Here is a 12,741-nt window from a genome sequence, read left to right on the forward strand (position 1 = left end):
AGAAGACCCAGTGACTAATAGGTCATCCACATATACTGCCACGATCAGCATCTCACCTCTTCCCTGCCTGACGTAAAGAGATGGTTCCTTTGAGCACCGTTGAAACATCAAACCATGAAGTATCTTGTTAAGCTTTATATTCCAGGCTCTCGGTGCTTGTCGTAAGCCATAAAGTGCCTTCTTGAGTTTATAAACCTTCTGTTCTTGTCCAGCAACTACAAAACCTTCCGGCTGAGTGACATACACTTCTTCCTTCAAGTCTCCGTGAAGAAAAGCCGTTTTGACATCAAGATGATGTATCTCCCAGCCGTGTGACGCAGCCAAGGCGATGATCATTCTGATAGTCTCGATGCGAGCCACAGGAGCAAACACCTCGTCATAATCTATACCATGTCTCTGCACATACCCTTTTGCCACTAACCGAGCTTTATACTTACTAATCGTTCCATCGGCATTCCGTTTAATTTTAAACACCCACTTTAATCCAATGGGTTTGATACCTGCAGGAAGCTCAACCAAGTCCCAAGTATTGTTTTTTTCTATGGAAAATATCTCATCCTTGCAAGCATCAACCCACACTTTCAGCTTCTTTGCATCATCAAAGTTCCACGGTTCGTCGTTTATGATCATTAGCAGCTGTTCACCTTCGATCTCTGCTAGCAAAACGTAGTCGTCAAGGTACGCCGGTTTGTTAGTAGTTCTATTTGAACGTCGTGGTTGATTAACATCATCTTGTGTATTGTCATCGTTGTCCTCATCGTTACTATGCTCTGTTTCGTCGGCTTGCAGCTCGTCTTCATCATTAACTTCAGTTATTCTGCTATTGTCACCTTGTTCTGTATCAATGAGATCATAAAGGTTAAAGCTACCTTCTTCTCGATCAACCTTTTCACCTGCTTTCTTTTCATTCCACTTCCATGCTGTGTCTTCTTCAAAGACTACATCTCGGCTCACAATGATACGTTTTCTTAAAGGTTCAAGTAACCGATAAGCCTTTGATCCCGGCTCTGTTCCTAGATGAACAAGAGTTTTGGATCTGTCATCAAGCTTCTTTCTCCCAACTGTCTCTGTTCTCGCATGACACACGCATCCAAATACCCTTAAATGGGAGAGATTCGGCTTTCGTCCTTTGTAGGCTTCATACGGCGTTTTTCCCTCTAAAGATCTCGTTCCAACTCTGTTAATCAGGTAGGTCGCATGCCGTATTGCTTCACCCCACAGGTAGTTTGGTAGATTCATATGTTTTAGTATACTCCTTGTCATCTCTAGGAGTGTGCGATTACGTCGCTCAACCACACCGTTTTGCTGTGGTGAGTATGGTGCGTTTAGATGCCGTTTCACGCCATGTTTCTGACAATATGCTTCAAATTCACGAGAAGTGAACTCGCCTCCTCGATCAGTTCGTAGACACTCCACTTTAGTACATGTTTCCTGCTCGACAAGCTCTTTGAATGTTTTGAATTTATCAAGTGCTTCGCTTTTCTCTCTCAACAGTACTGTCCACATATATCTTGTGCAGTCGTCAACAAGAACAAATATATAGCGCTTATGTGCTGAAGTCGGAGGAGTGATTGGCCCACAAAGATCAGCATGTATAAGTTCTAGTGACGCCTTTGCTCTGTAGTTACTAGCTTGAGGAAAAGGTTGTCTTGTTTGTTTCCCGCGGAGACAAGACACACATGTTTCTGAGTTTTGTGTAACATCAGGTAGACCCTCGACAAGTTCCTTATTGATCATTCTCCTAACAGCTTCGTTGTTAACATGCCCTAATCGTGCATGCCATAGATTCCCCTCATCACTCGTCTTAGCTTGGAGACACTTGACTCGAGCATCAACTTGCAGAGATACTTTATATAGTCGATTCTTTGATCTCGTAGTTTTGATCATTAGACGTCCTTCTCGATCAAGCAGACTCAGCGTATCCTCTCTCATGCGTACCTCACATCCTACTTCAGTGGCCTGGCCCAAGCTGATTATATTGCTGCGTAAAGCCGGTATATAGTACACGTTCTTTAATGTTTTCTTCTCACCTCCTTTGATAATGAATCGAACTGACCCTTTTCCCATTATATCAACTTTAGAATCATCTCCAAACCGTACCATTCCAGTGACTGATTCATCTAAATCATGGAAGAAACCACGATTACCACTCATGTGGTTACTAGCGCCATTATCAAGATACCAAACATTCAACGCATCTGACTCTGCTTCAAAGGTCGTTGGGTTTACCTTCCGTTCATTCAAGTACACTATCTCATTCATCATTAAGGCATCGGCTTCATGCGTGTCATCTTCTTTCTTCTCAACCACCTCTTGAAGTTTCAACTGCTTGTCGGGACAGTCGCTTGCATAGTGTCCGCGTTTGTCACACTTGAAGCATGTAATGTGAGATATATCACCACCTCGTCCTTGTCTGTAAGCTTCTCGTTGTTGTGTGAACGTTCCTCGGCCGCGACCTCTTCCTCTCCAGCCTGATCGTCCGCCTCTTCCTCGGGTTGAGTTGTAGTTTTCATTAGTCGAGTCAGAGTACAACAGTTTTCCAGAGTCGTCATGTGTGTCGTCATCTTCCTCAGATATTCGTTCTTCATAGGCCTTCATTCTCCCTACTATGTCTTCAAAACTTGTCTCATTGAGATTCAACATCTGTTCGATGGAAGCAACAATCTGAATGTACCTTTTCCTTGGCAGGCTTTTTAAAAACTTTTTCACAAGCTTTGGTTCCTCAATAACCTCTCCTAGTGATGTACACTTTGATGAGATTTCAGTTAACTTGCCAATGAAGTCATCTATCTTATCACCTTCTTTCATCTTAAGCTTATCAAACTCTGACATTAGAGTTTGTACTCGAGCTTCTCGTACTCGTTCGGCTCCCACATGTCTCGTCTTTATAGCATCCCAAACTTCTTTAGCTGTACCGAGATTGCCAACTTGTAAAGTTAATGCTTCCGGGATAGATTGAAACATCAAAGCTATGGCGACATAGTTTTTCTTCACATGTTTGCTTCCTGTTTCAATTGTCTCCCAAACATCATTAACCTTAAGAACGATGGTCATTCTCATGGCCCAAACAGTGTAATTGGAAGAGTTTAGCATAGGGAGTTTGATGGTGGAAGATCCAATATCTTTAGCTCCTGGTTCGGTCTCGGTCTTCATGATCTCTTTTGAATCTCCCATGATGATTTGTTTTTCTCAGTCACGATCACGTTTGTAGTTTAATGGAAGCTCTGATACCAAATATAGAATCACACCTTGTTTCACAAGAAGTCCTTCTCTTGTTTATTCAATATCAAAAGCTCAAACACAAAGCAATCCCTCACACACCGTAAAATATATTATGCAACAACACAATGCATCTCCATATATATAGTCTTCACAATCTCCTAAACATATTAGGAATCACACAAATCATATTTCCTTTTCTTTAACGATAAACACAACACTTATAAAGAAAAGGATAACTTATAATCCAAGCTTATCCAACACTCAAGGCGTGTCTTCTCATTCGCGGAAGAGCTTCAACAGCATTGGCTCTTGCTCTGCCTACTAATCTCGGCTTATCAGGAGTGGAAGCGTTGTTTCAGTACAGAGTAGTGAGGTCTTATTACAAAGGAGATAGAGATATCGCCTTGATAGCTATAGAAGGAACTTTCATAGCTTACTTATACGCTCTCTTCTTGGTTCTTGACACCATAGTCAGCTTCCTCTTTTACCAAAGCTGCGTCAAGAACGATGAGGATCAGAAGAGAGGCAGAGAAGACGTGTACTTGATCAAGATCCAAATATGTGAAACAGAGAACATGAAGATATGCATCAAAGGTCCAAAATGTTTCCAAGAAATCTTTTGATTTCGTGTTTTGGTTTGATGTATTGATTGATAAAAAGCCAAGAAAGGAGATAACAAACTTTTTAGAGATTATTTGATTTTTTTAAAAGGATAATTTCTCAAGTAGCTTTCACTTCAATCAATTACATGAGCAGCATACTTCTTTATTCTGCTTTTAATTTATTTTCTTATAATGTAAAGTCATATACAAAAAACTATATTTAATGTCAATCTTGAAATTCACATTTGGTTAATACTACAGTGGAATTTCATTGCCGACATAATATCTGTAATATTCCTTCCATGGTTTAGTTACTTCCTTTAGTTGATGAAGATGTTGAGCAGATAAACATTAAGACAGGGAATGTTTTGTTTTGGAGCATATATAAGTCCAAGCACAATCTTTCATTACAACGATAGAATAGAAGACGAAGATGTCACATTTATATTGAAACTGACAGAGAGAAACATAAGTTTTGTCTTTTTGTCCTTTGAAATAAAAGAATCTTAATACCATTTTATGTTTAATGATCGTGTTTACACTAAAAAGGACAAAAGCAAGTGAATGGTCTTTATCACACTAAGACCATCGTTAACGCGGATGCTTAACGCCGGTGCTTAGTGTTTTTAGGTTAAAAAGAAAAAGAAAATTATGTAATTAAACAAACAACGACGCTTAATTAAGACTCGCAAGCAACGGAGCTTACGGACACGTGTCATACATTCACCATCCTCTATCTCTCCGACCGAATCATCTTCTCTCGTGACTCCTCGACGAATCCGACTCCATCTGGTGATCTCTCCGTTGCAGTAAACCTTGGCTACCGCCGGATTGGTAACCGCCGGTTTCTTTCCTCTTCTCGCGCCAATCGCTGCCGCCGTAATTGGCTATTCGGAATCCCCTACACAAAAAGTTTAGTGATTTGAGGAGAGGAGAGGAGTGTTATAGACGAAGAAGAATTTTTTTTACCTTTCTAAATACCAGAGAAGGAGCGCATGGGTTGATCTGGAGAAACGAGTTCGGGAGAGAAACCGCCATGTTCCATGGACGAGAACCAAGTTCACGCCGGAGCAGAAGATGAAGATGAGAGCTTTTGCCGAGGAAGCAGGTTGGAAAATCAGGTTTGTTTTCGTCTCGTGATAAATGATTGAGATAGTGAAACCAATAATTAGATAAACATTGAAACTTTTATATGACTTCCTCGTATTGTTTTGGACTAGAACTTAGTTTCTGGGGAAATATCTCTACTAGTTGTGTTTAGTTTTTGTGATTTTGCTTCACTTTGATGTCTGACTGAATCTCTTCTTTGTTGTGATTCATCTGTGTTCTTGCAGGGATCTTTTAAGGAGGAGACAAGATGAGATTAGTTTGTATTTTTGGTTTAACGTTTTGGCTTTGGACACACATAGATGCTCTGTTCATTACTTTCTTTAATTATAAATATCTATGTGAATGTCTTGTTGTTTCCTGTTTGTAATTTGACTCTCTCTGGCTTTGAATACAAGTACTTGATCATAATGATATGTTCAGTAGATTCCTCTCTGTCTTGATCGACGATTAAACCATCTATCTCTCTCGGTTCTCGTGGAGAAAGAATCAATCAGCCTCTCTCTCGGTCTCATAGAAAGGTAAACAACTGTTTTGATCTTTCATGTCTGAATCCTTCAAAGCATGCATGCCTTAGATTGTGATGGTTTGTGTCTGTTGAGTCTGTCTCGTTATTGTTTCTATGTTTTCTGGATTGGTTTGTTGTGTTGGTTTGTCTCTGTTGATTGTGTCTTTAGTATGTATATTTGTTCTGTCTCTTCCGTTTGTTTGTCCGGTCTCCTCTAAACGTTGTTAATTTTTTGTGTCAATGTTTGCGAGATGGATGGATCCTTGAAGACGCAAGAAGGTTCGTCAAAGAAGAAAACTTCAGTTGCAACAGAGGTAAATCTAATAACTTTCAAATTTTTCTCTTGTTTCAAAGTTTTAGTTGAGTAGGTTTTTAAGCACTCCTAAATAAACAACTACCATTGGAGGACATTTAATTAGAGGTTGCTTAACAAAATTGCTTACAACTCATTTATTGTTAAAAATGATTAAGCACCCCCATTAGAGTTGTTGGGTTAATGATGCTCTAATCTCTCTACTTGAAGTTGTGAAAGCAAGAAGTTCTCTAAAACATCATATCTAATTTTCTTCTAGTGGAGAGAATCTGAACAAACCAATTGTACGTTTTATGAGTTAAAAAGATTCAGAGTAGATTTTTTTTTTAAAAGAAATGATGTCTTGTTCAAAAGGGAATGAAGAAGCAATTATTAAAGATGTAAATCTTAAACACAAAGAGGCGATTGATGGAATACAAATGAGTGAAATATGAGAGAGAGGAAAAAATAAAATAAATTGATTTTATTAATTTCTTATCAAGATTGCAATGATTTTTATTTTGTTGATATTTTGTTAATTTTTGTGGAATTAACTGAATGATCATCTCATTTTATTCAAGTTAAATACTCCTTTCCTTTTAACATTTTTTTTTTCGTCAACTTATTTCACTTTTTTTTCGTCAACTTATTTCACTTGTTCTCTACATTTATTTGAATAAAATGGGGAAAATATGATTTAACATATTTATTCCAAATTAGTTAAAATACATAACATTTTCTTAGTGGCATGAAGTGGTAATATATTTGAAAGTACGAGGGCAAAAACGTCCAGCACTCGCTTTTTTTTTCATTTTCGCATGATGTCCTCGTGTGTTATATATCTTCATTTCATTCCACCTCCTCCTGCACAACCTTCTTCTGAGCTCGTACGATCGGTTCCTTCTCATTCTCTTCACCTCATTATCTCAATCTCAGATCCAAACATAGAGAAAAATTAAGATAAAGAGTTTCATCCACTTCTTCTCCAGATCTAGGAGCTTCCCCCCCACATCACGGATCAATCCAGGTTCGTTAATCTCTTTGTTGAATCCAAATCGATGTTAAAGTTTCTTGGTGATCGAGACGAATGTAGAGAGAGCTTTCGTGATTCAATTGTGATATATTTACATACCGATTCTGAGAGGTGATTTATCGAATTGTGAGTCGTTGTTAATTTGATTGATTCTCGTTACCTGATTTTGAAAGCAGCCAGAGAGAGAGAGAGAGACATGGCGTCCGTTGTGGCGGTGGCGAGTGAGAACCAGTGGTTTAAAGGGAGAGTGAAGGCTGTTACTTCCGGAGACTGCTTGGTGATCACTGCTTTGGCCCAAAACAGGCCCGGCCCACCTCCGGAAAAGACCATCACTTTATCTTCTCTCATGGCTCCTAAACTGGTCAGTCTAAAAGAAATATTCTCTCCCCTAAAGTTTAAAAAGTTGATTTACAAACAAAAAGTTTCGGAATTTATAAACTAACTTTTCATATGTACGTGATTTTGGATAAAAGTATGTGCATTTTTGTTAGAGTCTAGGGTTTTTTCTTTCTCTCATTGTTTGGTTTGTTCCTTGGTTTCAGGCGCGCAGGGGAGGTATAGATGAGCCTTTTGCGTGGGAAAGCAGGGAGTTTCTGAGGAAGCTTTGCATTGGGAAGGTCCTGCTCTATGTTCAATCAAACTCTTTTAATCATTTTATGCTCTGTGTCTAACAAGTGTAGCAAGTGTAGGTAGTAAGTGGACAGTTAGTAATTGAAATAGTTGTTTAATATTAACAGTTTGCATTTGGTATCTTGAGCAGGAGGTTACTTTTAAAGTGGATTACAAAGTGGAAGCTATTGCTGGGAGAGAGTTTGGCTCTGTTTATCTTGGCAACGAAAATCTTGCTAAGCTTGTTGTTCAGAATGGCTGGGCCAAGGTGATAAAACCGTTTTTTTCTAAATTACACTAGATAGAGGCTTGTTGTCTATGGTGTATGGTGATTGTGGTAAGCTCTCTGATATGGTGGAGAAATGTACTATGGACAGGTCAGAGAGCCAGGTCAGCAGAATCAGGATAAGGTTAGTCCTTACATTGCCGAGCTGTTACAGCTTGAAGAGATGGCTAAGCAGGAAGGTCTCGGTCGTTGGAGCAAGGTTTGTATCTCGTTTACTGTTTATCTTAGGACAAACTTGTTGAGTAGTAATTTTTTGTTCTATCTCTTCAAGATTCTCTTGAGAGTTGATTAATCATATAATTTTCTCTGATTTTGATTCCATTTACTTGATCCAGGTTCCTGGTGCTGCCGAGGCATCTGTCAGGAATCTTCCTCCTTCTGCCGTTGGGGATTCTGGTAATTTTGATGCCATGGGTCTGTTAGCTGCAAGTAAAGGCAAGCCCATGGAAGCTATTGTTGAGCAAGTCCGAGATGGCAGTACCATCCGGGTTTATCTTCTTCCTGAGTTTCAGTTTGTGCAAGTATTTGTTGCTGGACTCCAGGTGTGTAATCTTTTTCCTTTTCTTTTTCTTTTTTGTTATGACGAGTTTACAGTAATTTCATGATATATCCTATGTAGGCTCCATCAATGGGAAGGAGATCTACACAAGAAACTGTTGTTGAGCCAGATGTTACATCAGCTCCGAATGGAGATGCTTCTGCGGAGCCCCGTGGTCCTCTAACATCAGCCCAGAGACTCGCTGCTTCAGCAGTATCGTCCGTGGAGGTTTCTGGTGATCCGTTTGCAATGGAAGCCAAATTTTTTACTGAGCTTCGTGTTCTTAATAGAGATGTAAGGACTAGTTTCAACAAATAAACTCATATGTATCGGTACTAAAATTTAAATGATCTAAGGTGTGAGCTGGATTTGCAGGTTCGCATTGTTCTTGAAGGTGTTGACAAATTCAACAATCTGATTGGATCAGTTTACTATTCTGTTGGGGAAACAGTCAAAGACTTGGGTCTGGAGCTGGTTGAAAATGTACGTGGTCTAAATTAAATAGTTATTTTGTTTTTGACATGATTGCATATGGAATTGGCCAATGAAAGCTTGAGTTTGCCACAACAATGTACTTACTTAAGAAGTCACTGGCAATATAGTATGTTGCTGGTGTTGAATAAAAGTAATGACATTTGTTATTATTCTTTTTGCACAAAGGGTCTTGCTAAGTATGTTGAGTGGAGTGCCAACATGATGGAGGAAGAAGCCAAAAGGAAGTTAAAAGCTGCAGAACTTCAATGCAAGAAAAACCGTGTGAAAATGTGGGCAAACTATGTCCCTCCAGCTAGCAACTCTAAGGCAATTCATGACCAGAACTTTACTGGAAAGGTAACTAATTAATAGCTTGCACACATTTCTTCCATTTCACCAGTTCTTAGTTCTTAGTAGTTTGTACTTTCTTCAGGTAGTGGAAGTTGTGAGTGGGGACTGCTTAGTAGTTGCTGATGACTCTGTACCATTCGGGAGCCCAATGGCAGAGCGCCGAGTATGTCTTTCGAGCATTAGGTCTCCTAAAATCGGCAACCCACGCAGAGAGGAGAAACCTGCACCTTATGCTCGGGAAGCTAGAGAGTTCCTTAGACAAAGGTTAATTGGAAAACAGGTATTTGTTGCTTCTTGCCTTTTTACTTAAAACTATCATGTTGTACCGCACATGATGCAGATCTCTGACTTCTTTTTCCCCCGGTGTAGGTTAATGTGCAAATGGAATACCAAAGGAAGATTAGCCCAGCAGATGGTGCTACTACTACTTCTGGAGCTAGTGATTCCAGGGTTATGGATTTTGGTTCAGTGTTCCTGCCATCTCCCACCAAGGGTGATACAGCTGAAGCAACTCCCGGAGTCAATATCGCTGAACTCATTATTGCCCGTGGCTTGGGGACTGTGGTAAGACACCGCGATTTTGAAGAGAGGTCAAACCATTACGAGGCTCTGCTGGCTGCTGAAGCTCGTGCTATTGCTGGCAAGAAAGGAATCCAATCTGCAAAGGATTCTCCAGTCATGCACGTCACAGACCTGACTGTGGCCTCGGCTAAAAAAGCTAAAGATTTCCTGCCATCCCTGCACAGAAGCAGGAGAATATCTGCTGTTGTGGAATACGTCTTGAGCGGACATCGGTTCAAGCTATACATTCCGAAAGAAACATGCAGTATTGCCTTTGCATTCTCTGGTGTCAGATGTCCTGGCCGTGGCGAACCTTATTCAGAAGAAGCTATTGCTTTAATGAGACGTAAGATCATGCAGAGAGATGTCGAGGTAATAATACGCACATGATACATTTCATTTTCTTTATTCCCTTTTTTTTTCTTATATTGTATTTTTTTATAATCACAGATTGAAATTGAAACTGTGGATAGAACCGGCACTTTCTTAGGATCAATGTGGGAGGGGAAGACCAACGCAGCAACGTTTCTTCTTGAAGCTGGCGTTGCAAAAATGCAGACTGGCTTTGGTGCAGACAGGATTCCAGAAGCTCATCTTCTTGAATTGGCAGAACGATCTGCTAAGAATCAGAAACTGAAGGTAATTAACACCAATAGATATTATCTCTTTTTTTCCAAAAAGAAAAGCGTTGCTGAACTTTTTGATTTTAACAGATTTGGGAAAACTATGTTGAAGGAGAGGAAGTTGTAAATGGTGGTTCAAAGGTAGAAACCAGACAGATGGAAACATTGAAGGTGGTTGTCACGGAAGTGCTTGGAGGCGGTAGGTTCTACGTTCAGACGGTTGGAGATCAGAAAGTAGCTTCGATCCAAAACCAGCTTGCATCTCTGAGTCTTAAAGACGCTCCCATTGTTGGTTCGTTTAACCCTAAGAAGGGTGACATCGTCCTTGCACAGTTTAGCCTCGATAACTCATGGAACCGCGCAATGGTAAACTCATCAAACCTCTTATGTATCCCAACCTTTTGTTTCTTCACGCATACTTAACTGTATGCCTTACATTTGTACTCAGATTGTTAATGCACCACGAGGAGCAGTTCAATCTCCAGACGACAAACTCGAAGTGTTCTACATCGATTACGGAAACCAAGAAACAGTTCCGTACAGCGCTATTCGCCCTGTAGAGGCTTCAGTTTCATCAGCACCAGGACTCGCGCAGCTCTGCAGACTTGCCTACTTAAAAGTTCCAAGCCTGGAAGAGGACTTTGGTCCTGAAGCGGGAGAGTATTTGCATACGGTGACGCTGGGAAGTGGTAAAGAGTTTAAGGCAGTGGTGGAGGAAAGGGATACTTCAGGTGGCAAAGTGAAAGGCCAAGGAACTGGAACAGAGCTCGCTGTTACTCTCATTGCTGTTGACGATGAGATCTCTGTCAATGCAGCAATGCTTCAGGTCAGTGTCTCAATCCTATGAAGAGTATTTTTCATTGTATAAACATGAAGAGTGAAATGTGTTTTGTTATGAGCACAGGAAGGAATAGCGAGGATGGAGAAACGGAAGAGATGGGAGCATAAAGACAAGAAAGCAGCTCTTGATGCTCTTGAGAAGTACCAAGAAGAAGCTCGCAAATCTAGGACAGGAATCTGGCAGTACGGAGACATTCAGTCTGATGATGAGGACAGTGTTCCAGTCAGGAAACCTGGTCGCGGGTAAGTGTTGTTTCCAACCTTTATGATCGATCAATGGTTGGTTCCCAAAGAGGGGGATCTTCAACCTTTGTTCAAGATTGTTGCTTTGCAAAGCATCAAACTTTTTGTAATGTTTAGAAATTCTCTTTTTTTTTTTTTTTTTTTACTTTTTTGGTTTATTATAAGGTGACTGATGGTTTCGTTCCTTATTCTTGTTTTGACTAAAGAATCTCATAATAAGGTGATGTAACTTTAAGTCCGACAGGGACTTTTCATATGCTCTCTAATGTTTTAATTGGAAGTGTGCGCTTCATACGCTTTCCTCCAAAATTCATCTTCTCCAGGTAGTTAAATTTAAGACTCGTTTTTGTAACCTGAGTTTCATAATGTTGTTGGTCATCACAATTCATGATGAAACAGAATGATTGGCTCTGAGCAAGTTGGATTACTAAATTTTGGAGCGTCTCAGATCTAAACCCATGAAAGATACACAGAGCTTACTACATTAGTGTATAAACATGAAGTCTCGAAAGAGTTGCACACGTCAGTTATGGCTCAAGAATGTACTCTGCTTTTGTGTTCTTGCTAAGGCCATGGTTTGAGCTTGTACAATCTTTTGAGGCTTCGTTACTCCGACGACAATAGTTACAAATGGCAACTAAGTAAGCATCATGGGAATTAAACCGAGTTCAGTGAATAGATGACTTCTCAACTCGAATAACTCTACAATGGCAAATGTATCCACCCCAATTTGTGAGAAACTAAACAAAGAAGTAACAGAAACTACAATTTAGCTAATCCCAACTTGGTTTTACAGCAGAAAAGAAAATCCGACCATAACACAAGTAACAATCAAAAATAATTTCAACATCTCGAAAACATTCTAAAAACCACTATTTTTAATTATCACGTCTGGGTTGCCTTTTGCGAGGAGCAGCGGTTTCTTCCTTCTTCTCCGTCTCATCTTCACTCTTTGAGCTTGAGCTCTCTCCTACTTCTGGTTTCTTCTTCTTTTTCTCCACAGAAGCTGCCGGCGCCGCCTGTTAACAAAACCATTTTTAATTTCTTCAGCTTTTTCACTTACTTCCATATTAAAATGCCATGAATATATTACAGAGGGAATATTTACCTTTTTGCCACCGAAGATAAGCTTGATGAAGAGAGAGAAGAAAACAACGACAATGGAGACAAGAACACCAATGGTTAAGTTTGGTTGTTCCTCTGCTTTCTCAATCAGCTCCTACAAAAACGACACATTTTCTAAATCTGTTTAGCCTCTCCTATTCAAGGTCGAGACATCATGATAACATGCAACAAGGTAAAGAGGGAGAGGAGAGATAGAACTTACAGTGATCTTAGACTTGTAGGCACTTAGGAAAGATATGTCAGCAACCTTGTTCAAGAGGTCGAACACAACCTTCTGCAAACATCATTCACATATATATATATATATACAAGTGTAAGTATTATAAC

General features: G+C 39.9%; 1 protein-coding gene across 1 annotated transcript; it reads left to right on the forward strand.

Annotated features, from left to right (window-relative positions):
* Positions 1-4,697: 4,697 nt before the first annotated feature.
* LOC108810517 (ribonuclease TUDOR 2-like) lies at positions 4,698-11,543 on the forward strand. Its single transcript, XM_056988615.1, has 18 exons — positions 4,698-4,945; positions 5,159-5,452; positions 5,691-5,753; positions 6,668-6,758; positions 6,941-7,125; positions 7,307-7,381; positions 7,525-7,641; positions 7,751-7,858; positions 7,995-8,201; positions 8,279-8,491; positions 8,573-8,680; positions 8,858-9,028; positions 9,105-9,302; positions 9,392-9,955; positions 10,034-10,222; positions 10,297-10,572; positions 10,655-11,032; positions 11,111-11,543. Exons 5-18 carry the CDS (start codon positions 6,961-6,963, stop codon positions 11,291-11,293), a joined length of 2,952 nt encoding a protein of 983 aa, XP_056844595.1. The 5' UTR covers positions 4,698-4,945; positions 5,159-5,452; positions 5,691-5,753; positions 6,668-6,758; positions 6,941-6,960; the 3' UTR covers positions 11,294-11,543.
* Positions 11,544-12,741: the final 1,198 nt, after the last annotated feature.

Source organism: Raphanus sativus, chromosome 6, assembly GCF_000801105.2.
Source record: "Raphanus sativus cultivar WK10039 chromosome 6, ASM80110v3, whole genome shotgun sequence".
Taxonomy (NCBI): Eukaryota; Viridiplantae; Streptophyta; class Magnoliopsida; order Brassicales; family Brassicaceae; genus Raphanus; species Raphanus sativus.